This window comes from Buteo buteo, chromosome 16 (assembly GCF_964188355.1).
Source record: "Buteo buteo chromosome 16, bButBut1.hap1.1, whole genome shotgun sequence".
Taxonomy (NCBI): Eukaryota; Metazoa; Chordata; class Aves; order Accipitriformes; family Accipitridae; genus Buteo; species Buteo buteo.
The window spans coordinates 21,916,607-21,942,913 of NC_134186.1; the positions used below are offsets into that span (position 1 = coordinate 21,916,607).

The window sequence follows — 26,307 nt, forward strand, 5'->3', positions numbered from 1 at the left end:
AAGCTGTAACTCAGAAGAAATAAGCAGAGAGACAGACAAAAGAAAAGCAAGGAAGAAAGGGGATTGAATTCTACTCTCATCAGATGTTCCTGATACATCTCAAGTCTCAAGGTCGCCACCATCAACCAAGGGCTTGTAAAAAACATCCAGCGTAACATCCTAGGTGCATCAGGAAAAGCTGCCAGTAAGTGTTAATAACAAAAAGGTATGACAAGGATGATAAAAGATAGAAAGTTAAAGCTCTGGACGTCTCGCACTTTCTCAAATTAATTTTTACCTAATTAATTCATCTTCATCAGATCTGGGCCAGCTTAGCAACAGCAGTAATGGAAATAAGTATCTTCAGATTCTACACAAAAAAAAAAGCTGTAAACCCTGTCCACCTACTAAGCAGCATCATGGCTTCATTAGTTCACTGGTATTTAAAATAAATTAAAAAAAAGAAAGAAAGAAAACTTGCAAAGGCCCACACAAAGAGTAAACACCATACTGCTTCATGGGGGGTTAAGAAACAGCTATAGCAGTAAAGGGGGAGGGGGGGGAACACCAAAAAACCCAAAACAACCAGCTACGAACAGAAAATGCCTAAGTACTGTGGAAGGTATAGGAAAATGGATTCAACATAGTTAGTGCCTGCGTGGGTATGGCTACAGAGGCGACCGCAAGCGGCTTTCACCGAGACACACTTCTCACCGTTTCTTTTCCTTCCTTCGTCTTTTGTCACTTTTTGCGGTGCCATTACTTTCTGGAGAGAACTCCGGCCAGAGCTGGGCTTTCCCGACCCGTTGCTGATGATGGAGCCGTTCTGACTCGGGGACCGGCTGCAAGTAACCATAGCAACAAGGGAGGCGGTGAGTTCTTCCTTATAAACCTTATTTCAAGGTTATTTCATTCGCACAGTTTGCATCACTGAGTTTTCAAGTCTGATTTTGTACCAAAAGGAGACAGAATATAAACTGCACACAGAAACACAGTAAAGGCAGGAACAGAGCGACGGTAGGAGAACACGACTTCTCTATTAGTTTGGGGTCGATAGGCATCTTAGTGGCATCGAATGCAACCGCTTCTCATGCACAACCCCCACAATGACAGAAGCGGCACTGCAGAGGACAAAAAATCCTGTTATCAATTCAGTGTCAGTTATACAGCTAAAATAAAGCAGACCTTTGTTTTTGTGTATATGGCTAAACTAATTCCATTATTATTTAGCCTGCATTTACACTCAACTGTTTTGTCAGTCACAATGCAAAGTTCACTCACTCACTTTACACATACGCACGCACAATGTGATAAGAAAATTCTCCTTTTTTTCCATTTTGCACGTAACCTGGTTTAACCAGCACCATTATTTGCTGAAACTCATAAGAAAATGCTTGTTTTACTCAGCCACTGCATATCCTTGCCCTGGAACTGGTCCCCGCAGAGGGTGAGGAGGGAGGGCAGAGCAGAACTGCTGCAAGCATTCAGTCCCAACGAGGAGCAAGAACAGAAATTAGCAGCGTAACTCTGGGCTGCACCGGGAGCAAGCTCTCAGCAGAAGTTCTCTTCTTTTGGGGGTGGGCAAATTACTCAAATCCTAATGCACATGTTGAGAAAAGCAGGCCAAATTAGAAAATGCTAAATTTGGTGCTCCTCCACATCCAGACATGGTGTCACATTGTTTCTACACGTGTAACTTGCCACAATGGGAATGAAAAGTGTCCACAGGACCTGTATAGTTACTCATGCACCTATCTGCAATCACTGGATTGTCATGGCCAATGACAGGATAATGTAAAGAGTTTGCAGTGGAGAAAAAAAAAAAAAGGACTTGGTCACAAGGACTTTCATTTACAGAGAAAAAAATCAAATCAAGTTCTATTGCTGTCACAATGGCTTTATATCCAGAAAATGGTGCTAAAGCAAAACAACTGTAAAAACCATCCTGTAAATTATTGCCAATACTGTACTGCCAGCCTGAAACTTTCATTTACCTCCAGTTCTGACTGCCCTGTCTGGTGTAAGTAGAGAGCATTTACTGTGGTCAGAACAGGAAGGGACAAGTATGAGAAAAGTAATCCTTAGGGACTCTCTTTTGATGACAACCTAGGTGGAAATATATATAATTTGAGAAAGGCTCTTTCCAACTACAGGGTTTCAGGAGAACTCAGCATGCAACACAGCTCAGGTCAGCCCAGCCTGAGGATTTTCTTGTGAAATTCTATTGAGAACAAATATTCTTGGAAAGTAGCATTCCTTCCCTATAAACCTGTCTGGCACTGCTAATCTATAATCCCAGACCAGTAAAAAAAATTCATCCAGGGACAGACCAACACCTGAAGAAAACCTGCTCCACTTGGGAATAAGGAAAGGAGCAACCATGGATAGCTTGCACAATGATTTCCGCTGCCACTGATCTAAATAGTCATCCTTTTTAAGTGGCCATCGTATTGTTAACTGTGAAGATTCCTTCAGTGGTAATATCAGAGAAGATATTCTGATTAGTTACCAGCCACTTCATGGCGGTCTGATTTAAATTGACCTTTCCAGGCTGCAAAGCAGCCTGCACGAAAGAGCAAATACATAAAGGTCAAGAAATATTTCTTCATCTTCAGAAACCATTAAATTCCATCCCCAGACACAGCTCCTGGAAATGAAAAAAGGCTAAAATTCTGCATGTTCTCACTTACTCAAGTAATCACCCTGAAGGAGGCAAAACTAGCTCTTAGTTATTTGCTTAGGAAGGCACCAAGGTTCAAGACATTTTATAATGAGAATAACTTTCCTGTGATTTCCTGGATCAAGTTTGCTTATCAGCGTTTGTTTAAAATTGTGCAGATTTAGTAGAGGGGGATTTCTGCACTCATTCAAAGGACTGAGTGAAGAGCTTAATCACTTTTGTTATAGGATTAATTAACAGGCCTGGTTTACATTTTTTGTGTGTGTTTACACATGGCTTTGGAGAGGCTTCAAAACATTTTTTAAAGAACAGTTCCTGCAAAGGCTTAACCTGTGGTGGTCCAGCACCAGCAACGACAGCCGGTGGCATGGTCATCTTCCATTTGTCAGTCATTTCGTCAGAGGACAGAAGACTCAAAAGGCACAAGTGCTTCTTGGTTGCACAGGCTATATAACCTGACTCTCACGGTTCGAGTGATTTATGGTGTGAACAACACATCACTGACATTAAAGGGCAGAACAACAGTTTACACCTAAACCCAGCGAAGCAATTGCAGGAACCAGGGGAGTTCTCAGCTGGTTTCCTCTTCTCTCTTGGTGCTCCTTGCAGACAGCTCTCTCCATATTCCAGGTGATTTACTATACAACCAGAGAAGTACACCAAACCAGACACCAGCTCCGGATCCTTCTGTTTCCATTTTTCTGTAAGGAAAAACCTCATCTTATGACCAATGGGGAGGTCTACCCCCAGGAAGAGCAGCAGCACTGGCTCCTCCAGCCCTGCGCCACGCGGGCTGACGCCTCCTGCAGCTGCAGATGGCTCCGGCGTGACCCTGTCACAGCATACAGCAATATTGTGCCGAGCTTTCCAAGCTCTTCCGTTACTCCAAACGGACAAATATCACGGTGCGTTGACAAGTACAAGATGAGGCGACTCAACTATGAAGACTTGATTTTCTATATAATTTCTCTGCAGTATCCCGATACTCTTCTTTATGTTATGAAGTCCCTTCAAGAAGCAAGGACTGTGTAATGCCAGTGAACTAGGCAACAACTGTTACTTCTGTTCAGGCTGTTTACCTAACAGTTTTAATTTTCTCTTTTCCCTTCAGTATCATTCTTCAGCTATAAAAAGTTGATGATGCTCCAGTCTAATTTCAAAGGAGAGCGGGTCAAAGAAAAATGGACTTAAAGCATGCAAAACAGCTAGGATATAAAGGGATAATCTGCTTTCCTTGCCTGAGATGACTGAGACAAGAAATAATGACCTTCAGCTATTCTGATGATAATTGAGGCTAGACATGAAGTAAAACTTCCTAATGGGAAAGGTAGTGAAGAACAGATTGCTTGAGGAGGCTGTGATCATCCCACCACTGGAAGACTTTAAAAAAAAAGGTAGATAAGGTTGAGTTAGGGGTGTATTTGACCCTGCAGTGAAGAAGAGAAAGAGCCAGATAGCTTCTGGGGACTTCCTAATCTGTGATCCTACAACACTGTAGGCTTCCTGTGAAGACGCTGCAAACCTGGGACACTCTACCCTAGACACGGACGTTATCTAGCCTATTCTTACACTCTCAAAAGTTTTGTCCTGCTGTAGATGCTTTGGATCTAGAGGTCTTCCATAATTTAGCGGATGTTTAGGGCTTGCTCTTCTGCTAATGAAGACACTGGGTCCAATTCTGGAATGACAGAGTCTGTCAGGGGAGCTACAGCAACTTACAGTGGCTGAGGTCCTGTCTTTTGGTTCATTTCAGAAATAATCGGTGTTCATGCTCCAGATCCCCTGTGTCATTTGGGTTCCTCTCTCATACAACACCAGCATGCATACGAGAGCCACTTCCCATTTACCTCCTCTATGCATGTACAATCTGTGAAGACTTCACTTTATTTTATCTTGTATTTTGCAGCAAACTTACACATCCAGCGCAGACCAGCGTTATGCCAAGAATATACATCATGGAGGAACCATCTGCCACACACAGAGCCTGGGTGCCAAACCTTAGTTTTTTTCCTGAGCAACCAGCAGCATGTACCCTCTTCCACCCCCATGCGGAAACATGCCAGTCCATACCTTTTCCTTGTTTCATTGGATTTGGCAGTTTTGATGGTGCTCCCATCCTGAGTAAGTTCTCTCTCCTGGGAGGCGGGAGCATCTCTAACTGGAAGTGGAAGTACAACAGTCTCCTGAGTTACAGGTAAAACCTCATCTTCAGCTCCTTGCTGACCTAAGTGCTGCTTGGCATAGTCAAAGCCTTGTACTGGCTGCAAAAAAAAGCAGGAGAAAAAAAGACATTTCCAGCATGCATCATATGCTAATATAAAATTTCCACTTCAATATAAAATTTTCCACTACCCCTTAACTTCTTTAATTACGTAAACAACAATAAAAATATGTAGATTGCCATATGAATGCCCAACAACAACCAATTTTCTGATGAGATCTCCATTCCACATATTTTAAATGTCATTAGTTAGTATAAAATTGATCTTGGCTAACCCTTCTTACCCTGCCATAACACCCCCAGAAATTCCTTTAACAGACAATGGAAGAATGAGCATATAGAAGAAAAAATTAGGAGGGAGAAAAATAAGACCATACAGAAAATGGAAAACTTTCCCTGAAAAAAATCTTGTGTTTCTGAAGAGGGTAGGAGTAATTTATTCCAAATCAAGACAAAGTAAGAAAGGCAAACACCAAAGTTTCATGGGTAACATTTTCCAGAAAAGGATCTTTTTCAGATCAGTGAAATTATATTTCCCCTGGCTTGCCAGTTGCCTACTGGGAAGGTTGTTATTGACTTCACTTGTTTCTCTCAGGAAGCGACATTCGCAAGAGCCTTGCAGCGAGGCAGGTGAGGGCGGTGTGCCCAGCCTCTCCTTCCCCAAAGCCCGGCCGGCTTTCCCTGCTGCCTCTGCAAGGAACAAGCAGAATTGACACATGCCTTCTGGGCAAAGCAGCCACCGAAAGGTGAATTCTCTTAATAGAAAAATTAAAGTGTTTAAGCAAAACTTAACTTTCCAAACTGCTTTTTCGATTGGAAAAAAAAGACAACAGGGGGGAGGGGAAGAAAAAAAACAACCTGTATTTTCTATTGGAAAAAAAATATGAAAAATAAATCACTCAAGTTCCTGACCACCTCTGGAAAAAACATGTAATACATAAAAATGTTCTTGCTAGGCTAGCAATTAATTTACCAAAACCTGGAAGGATGCTCCTCCTGAAGTACAAAGACTATTGACAGAATGCTAAAAAAGCACCATAAAACCCTTCAAAGGTGAGCAATAGTGATTTTAACCCTCAAACATACTTTTGGAAACACATCAGAATTAGACAGTTAATAACTGAATAGTCTCTCTCAGGTTCCTGTCATGTCGCCATTGAATATTTTAGTTCCAGAAGAAAATCAGCTGGATAAAAAAATTTGCTGATGGCATAGAAAAAGGATGAACTCTGAAAAAACATTTTCTCTTGTTCTGTCCCTTACTAAATCTGGGCTATAGCTATAAATACAGATAAATTTCATAGGCGGTCTCAGTCTGAAAATAACGGGGCTGTCTTCTGGTTTTTTAAAACAAAACAAAACATGCTTTTTGTTTATGGGGATCTGCATCGCATTCCCAATCTCCTGCTCGAACTGAGGCTGGTGATTTCTAATGGGCTCATGTACTTCAGTATTCCTCTGATAAGTAGCTCCAGTGCATTAAGGAGACGCTAATTGGGCTAATGCTGATTTGGGAGAGCAGGCGTCTCTGCGCATTACCACGATGGAACATGCAACATATCAGAGAAATGCCAATTCACCATCAGCACCCCATGGCAAGTCATGACGATATCAGCCCTGACGGGGCCTTCTGCTTGCCCTCCTCCGAAGGCAGGGTACCACAAAAGCAGTCACCAAGTTAGCTACCAAGGGAGGAAATGAAGAAAGGGAAGGGAATGAAGAAAGGGGAAGCAGAAGCTGTGTGAAGGATAGCTAGGAAGAACTACTGCACCACATCCTAGATAGTAATATTTTTAACCAAAATAGTGATTTTCAACCTTATTATCTACGTTAAGTGTTAGTCAAGGCTCTCCCAGATACTCTGCAAAATGTATCAAAAGAGAAAAGCTGATTAAATCAGTTATTTCTCCCTCCATGCCTTTGAAAGAGTAGAAGTTACAACTTATACGTCATCTCTTATTTAAAAAAAAAAAGAGAGAAAAAAACCCCAAAACAAACAAAACCAAACCAGAAGCAACAGAACATGAGAATTACTAAAGAACTCTGCAGAGTCCCAGCTCGGATCTGCCAAAGGAAGAAAATGAAGGATTATTTTAGTGTGAGTTCTACTTACCACCATGTCTAGTAACAAACTGCAATAAAGGAAGAGCTGAAAAAGCCATCCTCATCAGCGGACATATTGCGTTAAATAAAATTTATCTTGGAACCCTGCTCTGTAAAAGCCCACAGGAGCAGATGGCTTTACCACCCCTGAAGGGAACTGGCAAGACTAAATCATGATCAGGCACTGCTGAAGCACTGCAAGCGTAGATGTCCAATACAGCTAAAATACTGAGAAAGACCGAAGGACTGGGATTTGAATATTGCTTTTGAAATAATAAATGAATGATGAGACCATTAAATTACATTGCCTGGCAAATGGCACACTGAATATAAGGAGCTGTTTCTGGGACTTTTTCCCTTATAATGATCATGAAAGAGACACTGGTATTTAAAAAAAAAAAAAAAAGAAAGAAAAGAAGGAGAAAAAAAAAAAGGATGATCAGCTCCTCCCCTCTACATGTATACCTATGTACACAGACAGTTTCTCTGATCTTTTTTTTTTTTTCTCCATGCACTTTATCAAATTGATAGTGGTTGTTTTCTCATGGCCTGCAGTATTTGCTTTTGCTTGCAGGACTTAGACTGCAGATCTTATCTCTGTTCACCTGCAAGCTTATTCTTTCATGCTCTAAAAGAAAGGAAAGGTGACAAATCAGATTACAGCCTTTAAAGAAGCATGCGGTGAATTAGAAAGCAAGCTATGTAAAAGCTAACATCTATCCAAAACCTCAAAGTAAACACAGTTGCTCAAAATAAAAACAGCATTGAAAGAACATTAAAATAAATTCCCATCAGAATTTCACCAATTTGAATTTATACTTCTTTTAATTTTACAACTGGAGAGCCGATTAAAAGAAAATATATGGTAACAGCCCCTCTTCCCTGCAACTTAGTCCAGATGTCCCTGATTGCTAAGGCAAATCGAAACAGCACCACAGCTCCCAAGAAAGCTACTATAAACTACACTATGTACGCGAGGTCATTTTTCAAACTTCATTTCTTTAGCCTTCAGGCTGTTACAACAACAAAAGTCATTCCTTAAATTACCAGGCGCAGGCAGCAGCCCTGCTGGTGCGTTACATCACCTCCCCCAGCTGCAAAAGGATATTTAAGGCTAAATTTTATGTCCCGTGACCCCTCCGCGCTGCATCCGTGCACCCTCTCCCGCTGGCACGGGACGGAGCGTGGGGACCCGCAGCCTCCCGCTGCTCCCAGCAGCAACCAGACCGCAGTGATGAACGGGCAGCTCTGCTCTGCCAGTCCCCTTGGGACGGGACTTTGGGAATCCGGACACACACAATGGCACCGCTGAAAACAAAACCGGCTGAAAGCCAAGGCTGTGGGTAGCCCATAATACTCTCTTTTCCCCTCTACACAGTTCGCTGGATATTCAAAAGGTATCAAAAAACTGCGCCAGTGATTCAACAGCAAGTCTCAGACACACGGAAACAAAATACCAAAGCTCCTGCTTAAACTAAAAATCACCCTGCTGTGACTCCACTTACAGAACATTAATCGAGCAGTCTCAGGCACTTTTCTAAGCCATGACATATAATATATTTATTTTAAATGCGATACAGATATGTGCTCATCAGCTCTTTGTTGCCAAACTGCATGAAATGTAGCAATTGCAGTTCAAGTAACTGCCACTATTCCCGACATCCCTAATGCTGGAATTGAAAATAAAGCTAAAACTCTTCCTTTTTCAAAATGGCCTAATTTCATTATCTTCCCAAAATACATTTCTTAGCCTTATTTTAAGTAAAGATGCTGAAATCAGGAGTAACAAAACTAGCCCATTCCCAGTCCCGCTGCAAAATTTATGTTCCATGGTCCATATACCAGCGTATACTCTAAACTAGACCTGGCTGAACCTTTTTGATGGAGCCATCATTCTGAAACTAAATGGAAAGCAATTTAGCTTTCATTTTGAAATGCATCACTTCTCATATAATGAATTAAATTAAATTTTATGGAGTCTCAAAATATACTAAAACAGGGAAATGCACTCTAGAAGTGGACCTACTGCACTCCAGCTGCAAATGTAAGCAAGTCTGCAGGAAAATCTCCTGAAACAGAGTGTAGTGTGGATGCTGGGAGCTCAGCACCAATTGTTTCGCTCTGCAGATGCAACTCCCATCTGATGACATGGACGGCTGATGCAAATGTAACCTGACTGAATAGGTTTTAACCTCACCATGTGTCTTACAGCCTGATTAAATCTGATTTCTCAGGAAAAGTAAAAATTCAACTTTCTCTTTCTTTTTGGAATGACAGCTATGGATTAAAATATTAAAATACTTCCAAGTTTCTTCTGTGCTGTACCTTCAACCAGCAGTGGAGTTTTTTAAATAGCAACTTTCTTCAGCTGTAAAGCATCCATAATGATGGCCAGCTCAAAACAATGTACAAATTTATAGTCTCATTTTGTCCTTTAGCTGGGACTAAGATTACATATAAGAAGAATCAAGTGGTCCACAGTATTTGCAACAGCCACTAATAAGGCATGATTTGCATTTTAGAGGTTTCAATGGGACATTATATGACATCACTGCAGTGGTATTAATTTTTGTTTGTGTTTGTGATATTGCTTGTTTCACTTTTGCAAATCTAGTCTTAATACTAGTTTGATAACACCAGATAAATAGATGAGCGTACTGGAACCAAAATGGAAATGTCTTTTTCACATCACTTTTGATACAAATGTCTTTTTCCAGCTGGCACCAGCTGCACCCATCTGCAACTAACCTAAGATGAGGAGAAAAGAGCTGTCATATGCATCATGCCTGCCTTCAACTCTCCCTCCAATCGACATTTTTCAGCAGAAGCAACAGAGCTGAAATCACAATAATCCTGCTGCCTGTAGCATTAAGAAACCAAAGAGAAAATTTATCATTTCAATCCCGTGCCAGCGGTGAAAACCAAAGCCAGCTAAAAGGGCGAAGGAACAGTATGACTTACACACAGGCTCTGTGGGCTCAAAACTCCTAACCTTGAGCGGCCCTGTTGAAGAGCCATTTAACAGAGGCATTCAGAAGGCAGACTTTTTTCACTAAGGAGGCAAATCAGTATTCTGTGACATTTTTCTGTTAGAGAATCAAACCAGGAACGCATTTGATTTGGAAAAAAAACCATCTTGGAATTGATAGAGGTTAGTAACTTTAAGGAAAATATAATTGTTTGAACCTAACCAACAGTATCCACAACTAAATCAGAAAGTGCAAAACATCTAAAAGGAAAACAGCAGTGGGATAAGTTTTCTGAAAAAAATTCAAAGAACGTCTTTTCTGGATTAGCAGTCAGGTGGAGACGTGCTGCTGACGAGGCCTAGGCCCAACACCCCAGCTCCTCTACTTCACGAGGGCAGCGACCGCCCTGAGCAAGGCCTACGCAGCCCTAACGGCTCAGGGCCTCGCGTCACCGCGTAACTGCTACCGCTGTGGCAAGGGACGGGCTGTGATGGAAGGTGATGGGTCCCGAGTAAAACGGAGGGGTGATCGCTGTGACTGGTGGTGTCAAGGACAGAGAAGAAGTGCAAAGACCCAAGCTGTAAGTAACAGTCATTTCAATTCCAAACATCCTTCAACTACACCTCGCAGAGAAACACAGGTAAAGCCTCAGAACGCAAACGGACGTCTTGGGTCTAGAGCTCGGTCACTCACTTTAGCTCTCTGAGGCAGGTTCATCATGGTGTCTGGTTTGAAGTCGTTCTTGTTCTTTCTGCACAGAACCGCTGTGATGATGATGATGATAACTGTAACCACAGCAATGGGAGCCAGCACCGCTGCAATGATCCACAGGTTGTTTGGGGGGTTCTTCACCACCGCTACAGAAAATTGCAAACCAGCATCGGTAAGTCTCACTGTGCAAACACAAGATTTGAATTGCTTCCAACACAGTCTCCAGCTGTCTCCATATAATAATTAGTATAAAAGGATTGTTAGTAATCTAGCTATACCTTTGTATTGCTTAAGTAAAAAAAAAAAAAAAGACTCAGCAACACTGTTCAATTCACAAATCCCTGGGCTCTCTTCTCTTAGTTATATGTTACATATAACATCAGTTATATGCAAAAGCAGCCATCAACTCCCAAGTCAATGCTATATTAGATATCATTCCAATGGTTCCTTTACAGAATAAAAAAAAAAGGTGCAAGTAATACACCCATAATTATTTTTCACACACAATAACAGCTTATAGTAAGGTAGCATGTGTGTTAAAAGTATACACATGGAGCCCATACCTGGTATCAAAGTCTTACTGGCTCAGCAAGAGTAAACGAGTAGAGCTTTTTCAAAACCAACGAAGCTAAGCACACTAATAGTTATTATTGATATCAATAGGGAATAAGAAAATTCCTCCCTTGTGCTCTAGAAATACTTTATCATAGTTAAGGTCAAAATGAATCCATCATTTCTGAAAGAGGAGAAATGATGAGGTTGGAAAGAGCTACTTGCAGTTTTAATAACAATGGCACCAGGAAAAGGGTACATTTCAGAAATGCAGTGATGCTAAAACATTTTAGATTCCCTTTTATCAGAATAAAGTCTCTTAGTATGAACCTTCAACTTGTATACACATAAGAGATCCTCCTGTGACACATCCCCAGCTGTCTCATTTCATTTCTTTCTGGAAAAACACCAGACAATCTCCTTACAAAGCTGAATTTTGTTTTAGTGAAATATTTTGTGGACTTCACCGTGCTATCTCTATTTATTTTCCAGTGCCACTGGTTGCTGGCGTGGACAGGCAATTGTGAGAATACCAGCGTAAAGCAGCCTTTCCCATTTCCTAGGGGACTAGTGCTTTCAAATGTCATTGAGCTTACTAGCTGTCAGAGGCACTCAGCATCTTTCAGGATCAGACTTCAAATGCATACCATCTTGTTCAACTGCAGTTATGAAAGCCAGCTGAAAGGCTGTCTGAAGCTTGAGCCTATTTTCTTTGTAGATCTACAACTTTTTGCAAAGTCAGTGTAGTTTGTTGGGTGACGTAGGAGTAGTGCCATTAGGTACATATCTTGCACAGAGTGTAACAGTAACCTCATGCTTAAAGACTGTCCAAAAAGCCAGGTTGAAGACTTTCAAGGTTCACTTTTCAATGGACTTGCATAATTCTTAATTATTAACTTTGACATTTAGCTTGGGGACGAAAGGGCTGTGGGGAGGAAAACTGAATCTGAATTTTATCAGATAACAGTAACTTTAATTATAGACTGCTGTTGTGGGAGCAGCAAACAATTGTTGAAAAATTATACTTATCCTTTCCAGGGAATCCAGAGGAAACTATGACCTTATGGCTAATAGGACAGACATTCAGGAATCCTGGTTTACATCTTTAATTCAGTTACCAGCTTCCAATGTGACCTTAAGTCAATCCATGGTTCATTCAACTCAATAAGACTTCAGTAGATTTTGAAGCAAGCCTTTCATTTTGCTGTAACTCAGTCCCTCACTTATAAAACAGGAACATCCATATTTTTTATTATTCATCTGTCTTGTCTAACCAAACCACAAGCTCCTGAGGGTAGATGTGTTTTCTTACTGCATTTTGGTACAGAACTTTTCATTCTGCTATAACAGAAATTAGAATGAGTAAAAATGAAATGCACACAGAGTATTTTCTTTGGGAATACAAAGACAGGCTACAAATACCATGTCCAAAAGGAAAGAAATGGATGTTTTTCCATAATAAGGTATAGAGCTAGAACTACCTCCTATACTTCAAATACCCTAGCTTCAGAATCTCAGTTACCCGGGGTCATAATTTCAATTTCTGTATATTCTCTTCTTACAGTATTCTGTCCATATTTAACTAGTATAAAAATCTACAGATGAACGAGGCTGCCTTATCAGACCATGGAAGTACAAAGTTAGATGATGAGCAGCAGATGTCATAATTACCTAAATACTCACATAAATCACAAAACTGCACAAAGAGCTAGGAAATTGCTATGTATTATCTAGGGCTGCTTTAGTAAAAATTACATTAAAGAAATAGTCTCATGGAAAACAAAGTAATTTAAAATTTAAATGGTAGACTTCATGGAAGCAGGAATGGAGATGCCTGGTTTCAGTCCAATTAAAGTCAGTAACAGACCATGATCAAATCAAGGATCAGGTACAGTATATAGTGCATTCTCTGGAAATTATGTCATACTTTAGTCTTCTAACTCAATCATATGTTTATGGATGATACATCAATTACTTATTACAGTGGTCCCTTCTTTTCCTATCACCATTACATGTAATTATTTCAGTATCACTGCGCCCTCAGGCAGAAATAATGGCACCAGGGAGTCCCATTTTATATGCCGTTTAGCCAGTAAGGAGATCCAGTACAGAAGTCCACTGTATAATTTTAATTCCATCTGGATAAATACCTTGGCAAAGTGGAGACATTCAGTTAGCTAAAGGCATCAATTCATACATTAAGCTGCTATTGCACAGAAAAGCCTCCAAGCTCCGCCACAGGTTTATGACTGTGGGTCAGTTATACAGGAATATCCAAAAAACCTTTTTTTAACAAAACACCTGTGCCCACAATCACTCAGGAACTGATGCAAGTCTTAGAAAATATAAAACACTTTACTTTTCGAGAATGGATTACTATTTTGGCCACATTATTCTGAATGATACTACCATATCTTGAATCTGAAAACTGGCCACACACACAAGTAGTTCTGTTCAACTGCACTTTTCTGATTTGTGTCTAAAGAATATCTTTAAGAACCATGAGGTGCACTTTACAAAATTCCTGGTGAAAATGATTCTTTAAAAAAAAAAAGTCCCTTTGAGAGATAAATAATCTATATTATTTTGAACAAGTCAAAAATAAGGGACGTCTTTATAGCCCCACATTGTATTTTGGGTCAAGTTATTTAAATAGCAACTTAGCTCCAGCAGTCATGGTTTCATTAGCATCAGAATTAATTCTGACTTTACAGTTCCATAAAATTGTTCAGTTTGTAGAGTTGTATGTGTGTAAAATTAGTTGTATAATAGAGTTTACAGTGATCAGCTAAATAACAGTTGGTATATAGCTTTGATTTACTATGATAAAAGATTAGTCTGTCTTCCACAGGAAAAAGAGCAGCCTGACTTAAGCAGCTGCTCAGAAAGGTGCAGCTGAAATTTCTCTGTATGATCAATGGAGGTTCCCCATACCTACACTGGTGTTTTCACAAAGGACTAAACCAGAGAATTTTTAAAAGAACTCTTACGATCAGCTTGAACTTGAATAACATAACCTAGGGTCAGGGCCATCCGCTGGGAGTCAACAGTACTCAAAATTTTGGCAGCCGCAGTGCCCAGCAAAGGTTTCCCGTTGTATAAAGTATAGTATGTCAGTTCAGCTGGCTCCTTGGGTCCTGGAATACGTTGGATTTTTACCATCTTTCAGGGAAAAAAAAAAATAAAGAGAGAGAAAGATTAATAAACTGTGTTTATATTATACCATTACAAAACCTGCCAGGAGCTACTCGAAGGCAGTGCACACAGGGAAGTCCTTCAAGACCCCGTATAAGCATAAGCTCCGTGCAAATATTCTCACAGGATCAGAGCTTCTCCCCTTCATAGCCTAGGCTATTAAGATTAGTGAGGACTGACTGCCTTCTTAAAAAATTTTAAACATAATCCTAAGGTAAAATCCTATACCAAGAAAAGCATGCAGTAAAAAGGAGGAAAGGATCAAATGTTTGGACATTACAGTCCTCTGTAAGGAGGGAATGCTTAAAATCTCTCCTAATATTGATTATTATACTTTACTGGCATATTGCAGTTGAAAAATTCCCTCACATTTTATTTCTCTACTCATTATTTTTGATCCTAGGCTGACAATAAAGAGAACCATGCTCTTTCCATTTTATTCTGCAGAATACCGGCAGAATTTTTGCATTGTACCTCTGTCTTTCCTGAGAGTAGAGGAAGTGTCAAACACCTCTAACGATGAGAGGAAAAAGGAGTTTGGTGATTCTTCTCCATTATGTTTGGGAATAAAATATGTCATGTTTTCATGGAAAATATTACAAAGTTTCATACTTTGGGCACGTAAAAACCTGTTCCTTCTTTTAAATTATTTCAGTGGGAAAACACACAGAATTGTGGGCAAACAAGAAAAGTAGTAATTTGGTTTTAAATCTCACAACAAGCAATTTTTGAAAAACATCATGTAATTTAAAAAAAAAGCAATAACTTGTCATGCAATTTTTGAAGACAGATCCTCTTTGAATCCCCCACAACTAGCATCAGTTCTCTAAATCAGTAAGAAAACAAAATATGATAATTTCAAAATACTGAATGGGAAATGTTGTTAAATGCAAGATGATTAATAAGTTACTCAGGACTGAAATCTCTACTAAATAATGTAATCTGTGGCCACATGCTCTGATGACTGATCATGTATAAAGACTGTTTCATACTTTTTTTTTTTGAACAAAAAGAAAAAAGAAGTTCTAGCTTTATTGAGTTACATAGGAAAGGAAGGCCTAGGTTTTTATGAACAAAAGCCTTGAATTCTTCATTATACTGAATACGAGACTTTATGCTGAAATACGTACTTTGTACCAATCCTCATAGCAACCAAAGAGAAAATATTTATTAACACTGATTAACTAATGATAAATTCTAGATGAGAGGCACGCAAACATGGCTGACTGCAGACAAAGAAACCTGTGCATTTTGCACTCACTGCTTTGATATTCATGAAAAAAGACAGGAAATCTCAACCCAGATGAACTTTTTTTTTTTTCCTTTTACACAAATTGAGGTAGGACACATGCAAAGCCCTTTTTTCAACACATATCTAGGTGCAACCGATGTCGCATTGACCACCTGCACAGTGTAGCTGCCCACAGTAGTGGCACGTTTGAATCGTCTTCCTTGCTGGTGGGACATCATAAACAGTGGAGCCAAACGCTGCTCCATTAATCTTGCAAAGCTCTGGTTGTTCAGTCCCAGTAATGCAATATCAACCCCTTGAATAACTGTGGGAATGGACAAAAATCACATATCAGCACACCTCACGTGGACAGACAAAGTAACACGTGGTCTGCAGGGCAGTTTGGGACAGGCGTGTACTAACTAGCTCAGAGGAGAAATAGCTGGACACTGTTACACCCCCTCAGCAATTCCCAGTGGGGATATGACGTGCTTCTGTTTCAGCCCCTGCACTGTTCTTCTCGGATAATGTCAACGATGTTTCAGAGAATAAAATCCTCCAAAAACATTCTTAGGCCTTCAGTTTACCAAAATGGCTGCAGGAAGCACCTAATATATGAACTTCAATGTAAAAAGCAAGTTAAAACCCATTTGAGAGCTGCCTGGTTTCATGCTTCTCGCCAGATGCTCCTGCTGTTGACTAAACCACAGTTTTTCATCTAGCAGTTTTGAAATCTGAAGTTAGGATTTTGTACAACTTGGTTTGAAACAAAATATCCTACGTTTGAGAGCACTGAAAGCTGAATAAACATTTCCTAAGTATAAATGAATGTAAAATTAAAAACATATTGAATTTACATAAAGTTCAAAAAAGTGATACCGCATGCTAATTTAATTCATACATATGTATGATTTTTCAACAGTATTTAAAAAAATCTTTTGGGATCACCGTGATTTTTTTTGAAAACCGTGTTTCCATTGTAATGTCAATAATACTCCATTGCAGTACATGCACAAAGGCAAGAAATGGTGTATTGGGTTCATGGGCTCCAAATCGGGAGGGGCTGTATCGCTCCCTTCAGAGGACCATGATCTCTGCATAAATTTATTTTTTGTGTCAAAATTATGAATAGATATAACAGGTACCAAATCACACTGCTTTGGGAAGCAGAGTGTAGAATTTGATCTGTTTCGTGTCAGACTCCTTTTCTCTTGCTCTCCTGAGCATTAAACAACTCTGGGTACAGACACACTGATGAGAAAGGCTTTGGTATCTACTCACTCAAAGATGTCTGGGGAAAAGGGTTCCTTTTTTGCCCAGTTATCACTTCTGAAGTCAAAACAATTGTGAATCAGAATGTGATACCAGTGAAATGACTGTGGTAAAACAAGTGTTTTGAAGCCTAATAGCCTTCTCTGCACTGTCTTTTCCACCAACAGAAAGTTATATGCTTAATGCTTCAGGTGAAAGATGCAAAAATTCCTGGACCCAGACAGTCAACAAATCGTAAAAAATTTCCTAGGTTTAAAAGATCATCTTTCTTCCTGGGTTACGTCTACAAGCCTCTTTTAATTTCAGATTTAAATTCAAGTCCAAGGGAGGGGGGGGAAAGCCTGTTTGTGTTTTAAAGCTCTGAGAAGTTAATGCTGTTCTCAGAAGTGCTTAAATGAAAGTGGCATAAATTCTGAGGCGGGCGTTGTACGCAGGAGACGTCTCTGTTCAAGATGACAAATCACAGTTATGCCCCAGAGTAATTGTAAATACATTTGCCCAGCTGAATGCAACAGGAAGGTTCAGTGGGCAGACACTTATTTCTGCGTAAAATGACTGCACCGATGCGTTTGTATAAACGAGCACTAAAAATTATTATCTGAAGTGCATGGAGGAGGGAAGGAGATTAAGAAGTACCTGTTATCACCCAGTAGTCTCTAGTTGACTCTGAGACATCAAGGTTTGGATACTCCAAAGCTTTAAAAATAAAAGTTGAAATTATGTCATAATATTCCAACATCCTACATGTTATATGTCCCAAAACTGGTTAACCAGACAGTGATAAATAAAATTGAAATATGGTCCAGGAGGAGTTCTAGAGGCATAATTTTCAGGGTTACAATTTCTCTTCTGTCTGAAAAAGGACATCAAGTGTAAACAGTACAAGCACTGCCCTACAAAGCAGAACATACATCTTCTGTTGCCAAAATACTGGCTGGTACAGGACTGCCCATTACTAAAAATGATAGGGAATACACATGTGTCTATGTTATATACATTTCTACTGCCTTCTCTCTGCGAGTAATCCCCTGGGGAAAACAAGATTAGATTCTATGATGATTCTGTGATTTAATCCTTACTTAATCCAGACCACAATTTTAACCTAAAAGAATATTAAACCAGGATCAGCTTCTACCAATCACAGAGTGCAGTTCCACATGAATTACAAACGAGACTAACGAAACTGTGAACATGCCTTAGAGTGTGGTACTCGCTCTCTCACTCTGCACCATTTAAGGTATTACCACCATATGTGTTTACATCTGTGAGAAACTGATGTTTGCCGTTTTGATGCCTTTTGTTAGCTTTTCCATCTCCAAAGCGCATCAGACTGTAAAGTCCAATATGCTGCTAATTCATTATACAGCTCAGCATTTTTTCAATAGATTTATGCAACAGGGAAAGCATTAATACTTGGAACTTAATTCAGAAAATCTCCACACTTTGCATGTTGATACACTGCTATCGAGTTACGTGATTTTTAAACTTCAGTGGCTTGAAACAGTAAACATTGTAAAGGATCTGATTACGCACAGTAACTGCTTTTGAGGAGGGATTTCACAGCGTGTCCCAAGCTGTGCATTTCCATGACAGACTGCAAAGGCTCTGGAGGAGCCGCCGGAGCCTACTGGGAAATAACACGCTCTGAGAACAGCCGCAATATTTGTTTGATAAACTGAAACTACACTGCCACATGAATAAGCATCAAACACTTTTCAAAGTAAACATTTTCACAAGACACACTATCAGTCTGAAGCCATAAACACTCTGTGCACATTAAGTTCATGAGTTTGCAGTATACCTGCTGTGCTGAGAATAAAACCAAGAGCTCCAAAATGAAATATAAGCTATTAGTTGTTAAAGGAGCACTAGCTAAAGACTTTATCAGGTCAGTTCATCATGTGCAGGGATTGGCAGAGAACTGCAATACCACATGAGACTCTTACTGCATGACAAATGGCTTTCACAGCTCCTGACTACCAAGCATACCCCTGTATTGCCTTTGTGGGAAGCACCATAATCCTTTTCCTATGCAACAGGCCTATTTTGGAGGTCAAACACTTGAACGGAGTGCAGCCATCCTCAAAACTTCCTCAGGCTTTCTCCTTGTGCTCCTGGGTACCCCATGAAGACAAGTCCTGCCCGCAGGGCACTGTTTGGACAGGCTCACCCGCCAGCCACAAAAAGGAAGCAGCCTGTCTCATGATGAATGGTCTCCATCCCTTTCTAGGTCCCCAAGCACACCCTTTGTCGACAGCCTCCCTCCACCTCCCCTTCCCTGTGGAAAGACTTGCTGGAAAAGTAAGCGTACCCGGAGACGTGTCTCTTACCCTGTGAACGGAAAGCCTGACTCAAAAGCGCACCAGCGCAGTGCAAGAACTCATCATCAGGCAGTTTCACCTACTTGTTTGCAAATACCTGATTTAGGTAAGTAACGCCTCAAGAATAACACACGCTCCTTCTTTTTCAAGGATTTGCACAATCACCGGAGTTAGCTGTGATTCCTGATTGCCTCGCACCCGAGAGTGACCACGTACCCCACAAACAGCAGCATGCTCGTTGTGCAAGTAACTGATAAAGAATTGCACAAGATAATTACTCTGCGGTTGTGCTGTCAGCAAATAAAATGGACTGACAAAAAAAAGGGAACTTGTGTTTTCCCCAGTGCCCGCTTTCCAGCAGCCTGGTTCTTCGAATCAGAAAATGAACAAGCACCTTAATAATGTTACCTAAAACTAGGAAGCCACTCAGTTCAGTGTTCTGATCATAAAGACATATTCAGCTCTATCCTTACGTGCCCAATTATTTCAATACTTGTGAAATGAAAAATTACAAACTGCTCCATCACTGGCTTAGCCTTAGCAGTGAGTTTGATAGGTACCAGAAGCTTAAGTAGAACTTTAGCGGTATTTGAGCACAGTATTTCAAATTTAACAAGCACCTTGAAGATTTACACACAGCGAGATCAGCCGAGACCTGCTCTTCCTTAAGCAGAGTCCAGCACCACGCACTGACGTACCCGGTGTGTCCCTGTCTCCTCTCACTTCCAGTGAACACTGATTTCCTCCACTGAACGGATAACCCGGCTCTACAGTGAGCTTAATTTCACACACCAAGTTTAACAAGCAGATTAAACAGAAATCCCCACAATCAAATGTCTTGTCCCTTTATTCATTTTAAGGAAATTAGCATGCAGACTCAGAGAGCACGTATGCCACACAGGCTGCCCAGACACACAACTTTCTCTGGCTCTCCGTACCTCTGATTCTTTGTAACAATTGAAACACAAGCAAATTATTGATGCTAAAGTGCTTAGACCACATTTTAAACTGAGGATGAAGTTCAGCAAATACACCAACAACTTTTTAAATGGAGACGCGTGGACAGAGCTCACTCACTACCCAAACACACACTCACAGTGTGCTACCCAGCCCTGCCACTGCAGCAAGCACCGGGGCAGAGGCTTCCACTGTAGCAGGCTGAAGATGAACTTCACGTGCTGCACTAAGTTTTCCTGAAACAGAGAATTGGGGACATTCTGTGTTTTGTTTTATATAAAACTACAATTTTATTTTGTTTGGAACCTGGCACAGGCATTTTTTTTAATTAATGACAGCATACATGTGGTTTTCTTAATTATCTGCCAGTGTTTCTAGCAGCCGAAGTGAACACTGAACACAGAACCCCTCCCACCTAATCCCCCCTCTTCTTTTTTTTTTTTTTTAAACCAAAAAAACAGTTTAAAAAGGAGGCACCAAAACCACCTGCAGTCTGTGGGCTTGACAACAAAGCTCATGGTGTTTGCAAAGCAAAAGCCTGACACTGGCTAATCTTAAGGAGCTACGCGCTGGGAAGTGCATACTTACATTCTGCAATGGTAAGAGGTGGGTAGGTTAGGTAGAAACCCACCAGCTCAGCTGACAGCTGATTAAGAAGGTTGCTGGAAATAGTGCCATTTAGAGTTGTGCTTTGATTGTTCACTACATAAAACAGAGTGACAGCTTGGGACACATTGGAGGTGTTCAAAATCTGAAACAGAGGTAAAGAAATAATGTGCAGCTGCGCTTCAGCTCAGTTTAAAAGAAAAAAAAAAAAAAAAAACACAACAAAAAAACAACCAAACCAGTGCAGTGCAAACTGGAGAAACATTAACTTGAACAATGAATTAGATACAGCTCACTCAACATGATTGTGTAAAACTCTACTTATGTGATACTTTAATTCCTACTTTAGCACATGCAGAGTTACTGGAGGACAGCAGCAGGCAGAAAAGCTGCAGTCAGGACTGAAAATACTTCTCTCTGTTTTTACCAGGAAATGTGTGATGAGGAAGAGGATGCTTATCAGAAAAAATGTTCAGTGTTTATTGCAGAGGAATTAGGCCTGTATGTCTTGCTCTCTTTGCTGTCTCCCTAGTGCAGTTATCTAGACCTACACCTTTTCCATGTGAAATAAAGGAATATAATGTCTCTTCCATTCCTAGCATCATCTGATTACCTGCTCTCCTCCCCACTTTAGCTCTACACCAGTTTCTTCCTGAGCCCAAATCTGATGACTGTGTTTAAGGACCAATTCTGTTCAGTGAGTACTGGATCAGATCCTCAAACACCAGTGTTATGCAGGAAGCAAACAGGCAAAGGTGGGGCAAAAATGGAAAAAACAGGTTTTCTCAGAAAATTCATGCCCTAGGATGTTTTTTGGCTACTGATACTGTAGGTAGGGCCGACAGCATTCAGCATTCGTTGATGTTATTTAAATACCCCATTTTTATGATTTGGATCACTAAGTAAAAACATAAAACATGGTATAATAAAAGTATCAGAAGAAGAGTTCAAGGTCAGACCAAAGGTCTCCCTAGCCGACGTCCACTTGCAAATGGGTGGGAACATCTGCTCAGGGTTGGAGAACACGCACAGAGCAAGAGGAGAGGACTCTTTTCTGCAGTGTAAGGTTAGCCCACAGCTATGGTTTCAGCCATAAATCATATGCTTGGGTTTAAAAAGGGTTGATGACTTATTATTCTATGTGTTTGGCCAATTGCTTTTTATAACTTCCATACTCTTTCTCCAGTTACATCTGGACATCTTCGAGATCTTATTACCCACTGTGTGGAAGGATTCTTCTTTTTTTTTAAACCTGAGTAGTTCTGTTATGGGAAACTCCAGATGATCACTCCTGATTCATTACACCACTCATGGTTGGAGAACCATGGCCGATTTAATTTCTCCTTGCATGGAAGTTGTTTCATGCCTTTTACCCATCTTGCTGCCCTTCCCTCTACTCTTGTAGTGCAGCAACACCTTTTCTGAATCAGCTCCATCTGCTCCAGAACTGTTCCTCAGTTTGTAGCTAATCTAAAACCCTTGTACTATTTTCTGTTGCACTTAGTCCTTTACATGGTACTGGAATAATTTCAGAAAAATTTATGTTGAAGATCACACCCTTGAGCCTCTTACTTCCCAGTTTATATCTTGCCTCCAAGGCCTCCATCCTATTGCTTCCTAAATTGGCAATACCCACAAAACCCACAGCTACTGCCGCCTTCTAGAGCTCTTTACAAAATTGCCTAGGTGCTTTGTGGGATCCGCCACTTCTGGTGTGAGCAAATTAGACACGATGAAGTTCCCCTCAGCATCCCAGGTCCAGCTATTGAAAAACTTGATAATCACTTTACCCACTGCAGGAGGTAATCTCTTGCCATACGCTTTTGTGCCTCTCTGAGCTCCTCCGGTTTGAACGCAAGCTCACAAGAAACAGTACCAAAGTACTAAGCAGAGCTCTGATGACCAATTTTCTCCTTCTGGTAAGCTACATACCAACTATTCCAAGGAGCACAAGTCCATACACAGAGTTTTATCATAAGTCAAATACATATCATAGTATCGCCCAGAGGATAATTTTTTTATTCCTTAAGTATGGCACAGAGCATAAGGGTGTTGGCCCACTGTACATATAAAGGTCTGAAAAATTCAGTCCCTTAATAGTGAATTTGGGTCTGCGTGTAGGGAACTGGAATGCACAACAAAAAAAAAAAGGAAATATATTCCATTAGTTCAGATCTTACAAACAGCTGCGCATGTCACTATCTACATACCCAAATAGCCTCACCAAAAGCAACTAATGTATCAGAATAACATATTCAGTAAAAATATAAATTTGGAAGAATATTTGTATATATTTATTTGAATTTCACTTAAATAATTTAACCACAAACCGTAAAACTCAAATTCATGAAAATAACAGCAACAGTCTTCTATAAATCACGCATTTATAAGTCATCCTGCAATACATAAAACAATTCAGACGAAAGCATAAACTTACTTCCTTAGTGGCTACCAAAGGCGTTATGTTGAAATACAAGCATACAAATAGCAAAGAATAACCCAGAGAGTTTGGCAACAGGTGCTGGCAAAGCACACAATGCCGTACCTGAACTGTTAAGTTGTTGCTGGTGTTTAAGACCTTTCTTTCAGCATCCTGAAATGCTCTCTGTAACCGTTGCTCCATGGTCTGAACAAACTTGCATGACTGGATATTGTCTGTTTGACCCACAAACTGCAGCTCTGGAAAAGGAACAATGTATTTGTACGTGGACAAAATATTCTCGGTTGCATAACTCCTGTAATGCCTGGCAGCAAAATGATCAATTTACAAATTAAGCAGGTGAAAAAAATGCCACATAAGATCAGTTTATGTCACTCAAGCACTGCACTAAACTAGCCTTAACTAAGACAAAATGTAAGAATTAAATTGCATTATTAGAGCTGATCGTCTCCACAAACAAATGGAGATTGTTTCTGCAGTGATATGTAAGATGGTAAGACCAGTTCACTGTACATACACTTACTCAGAGCCGGGCAGTAAGTGAAATCATTCTAAAACGCACGTTATACTCTTCAATCTTCATTTGCTCTTGCAAGACATAATCAATCATAATATTGATTCTCTTTCTGTTTGTGGTAGGAAAAATGTACTCAACTGGCTAATTGCAAAAAGTCTGTGTATATAAATATGTAAGCACAGACATAAGAAATCTTTTTACAATTGAATACGTTGTTTTACAGCACACTGCCCTCTTGTAGCTTATGCTGTTCTGCTGCACTGCAACTGCTCTGCCCTGATGCTTGCTACAGTGCAGAGAGGTTAAACAGCGACCCTGGCTCCGACAGCTGGGACCCAGCCCAAATCCAACGGGTCCAGCCAGAACAAGATGTATATACATCATATAGTCATGTTTCTCATCGGGTCTCCTCAAAAGAAACACACAGGTCACTGCACAACCCGTCGATTAAAGTCCATTTAATCAAACGCCAAGTCTTAAATCAAACGCCGGCGGGCCGGACCTCGCTCACCGGTTTTCAGCTGGAAGTGGTACGCGGGAAGGGGCTTCCACGGCACGGCCAGGGCCGCCACCGACTGGAGATGCGGGACGTGCTGCTTTATGTCTGCCGTAGCGTTGCTGATGCCGTACGCGAGAAGCCTTTCGATTACAGCAGCTGGCATAAAAACCAGTCTGCCCCGTGTAACGTAGTAACCGACTGTTACATTATTCGATTGCTCCAGGATTTCAACCTAAAACACACAGGGAAACATTTTGTTGCTGCTGTTTGCGGTTCAACCACTATTTGATGGGATTTCTCATCCCGAATATAGCTCCCTTGCAGAGTTTTTATCCTGTAATCCCCTATAAACCCTACAGGATCAGTTAGTGTCATATCAGACGTAGTATTAGCAGAATTGCTCAGGGAGCTTTAGACCCAGCCCATGCAAAACGTGCTCCGAATTGAAGCAGTGCAGTATTGCTACCACAGCTCACATACCTCTAATTTAGGCTGGGGCTTCATTCACGTATAGCTACTGGGACATTTTACTTATGAATGTGAAAATACAGAGAATCCAGAGAACTTCCAGCTCCTACTTCATACCTGAATTTCACTGACTTTGTGCATGTGTCTCTCATTGCATGTTTGGAGACAGATTTTTGAAAGACAGAAGTTTCCAATATTTGATTCTTCAACCTCAACCGTCTCTTCTATACTATTTTCCTGCACTGTCCCGGATGGCTAAGCCATCACCTATATGAGTGGAAATGACAAACCACAAGAATGAACGCACTAAGCCAAAATATGAGTTGAGTTTGCCTCGAAATTCTGTATTATTTTCCAAAAAATGTAAGCCTTGGAACTGGTCCTCCACGCTAAGTTTTAGCTGGTTTCATCTGTTAGAAAAAGGCAGCTTCCCTCAGGTTTACAAGAAGGTGGGGGACTAAACCTGACAGTTTTCATTGCTGCTGCTGAGTCTCAGAAATATACAATTCCCAAACCAACTAACATCATCCAAACTTGCAGCAATAGAGCGTGGGGACAAAAGTCAACCTTACGCCCTCTATTTTGAGCAAAAATACTTTTTTCCTTCCCAGTGGCTTGGTGAGTATAACACATAACAACCTTGGACTCAGCCCAAACCCCTGCCTGAGTGCACGGGAACCCACGTTGCAGAGAAGAGTGCCCCAGCAAACCACCTAAACCTGCTCTTACATGCAGCAATGCAGAGGTTCATGTAATTTAGCTGTGAAGTGATGAACACAACTCCCTCATTTATTTTCAATAAAATGTGCTTTCTCCCCGCTCGGGATTTTCGTCCCTGTGGAACCGCGCTTGTCAGGTACTGGGTTTTCAAACCGGGGAGCGGACTGACAGCCGTGACACCCTATTTACCAGCTCTGCTCTTGCAATTTATCCAGGCTGACCACAGCAGCACTTGGCTGATTGTGAACAGGAGTCATTCCTGAGCTGCAGGGGGAGGAGGAAACTGCTGTCAGTAGTAGTTTCCCAGAACACACCACAAAGAAATTTGCATTTCTCCCTTCTACTTCATCAAATCAAGTGGTAAAAGCTTTGGAGAGGTCCTTACATTTTTAGAGCCCAGAGCGGGTGCCACCTATGCCTGCTTTCCATAGGAAAAGCCCGGTGCTCCCCTCCAAGAGGCTTTCTGCATCCAGAAACACCACTGGAGCTGCAGCCAGCTGGGATTCTCTTGGTGGGAGATCACGCAGGCAAGCCAAGCACGCTTACCTGAGCACTGACGTTTTGGTTGAACGCTTGTCTCAGCACTTGGTTGAGCCCTTTTCTCACACTCTCCTTGAAGGGACTGCTGATCAGCATCCTCCTTGTGTTCAGAAACAGAACTGTGGAACAACAAAAGCCGCATGTTGGTTTGAGACATTACTATGCTACCGTTTGCTTTTTTTGTTTTACGTTGGGCTAGCTGGGCGGAGATCATCAAAGCAGCTAGGATTTGCAGCAGTTCCAAAAGCAGCATGAACTGCAGGGACTCAGCAGTGTTCCCGAGTTCCCTATTCATCCCAGGGCAATAGCCCATTGTTTCCAGAGTG

The 26,307-nt window shown here is 40.9% G+C and overlaps 1 protein-coding gene across 1 annotated transcript in view; it reads right to left on the bottom strand.

Moving 5' to 3' along the window:
• The window catches only part of KIAA1549L (KIAA1549 like), a 140,166-nt gene that overhangs the window by 41,938 nt on the left and 71,921 nt on the right, over positions 1-26,307 (bottom strand). Inside the window, exons 5-14 of the mRNA XM_075048668.1 lie at positions 25,988-26,100; positions 24,266-24,485; positions 23,343-23,476; positions 20,780-20,942; positions 17,550-17,609; positions 15,815-15,966; positions 14,206-14,377; positions 10,646-10,809; positions 4,730-4,920; positions 694-821 (exon numbers count right to left, since the gene is read on the bottom strand). Of these exons, the coding sequence (XP_074904769.1) occupies positions 694-821; positions 4,730-4,920; positions 10,646-10,809; positions 14,206-14,377; positions 15,815-15,966; positions 17,550-17,609; positions 20,780-20,942; positions 23,343-23,476; positions 24,266-24,485; positions 25,988-26,100 (1,497 nt within the window). The remainder of the gene's footprint in view (positions 1-693; positions 822-4,729; positions 4,921-10,645; positions 10,810-14,205; positions 14,378-15,814; positions 15,967-17,549; positions 17,610-20,779; positions 20,943-23,342; positions 23,477-24,265; positions 24,486-25,987; positions 26,101-26,307) is intronic.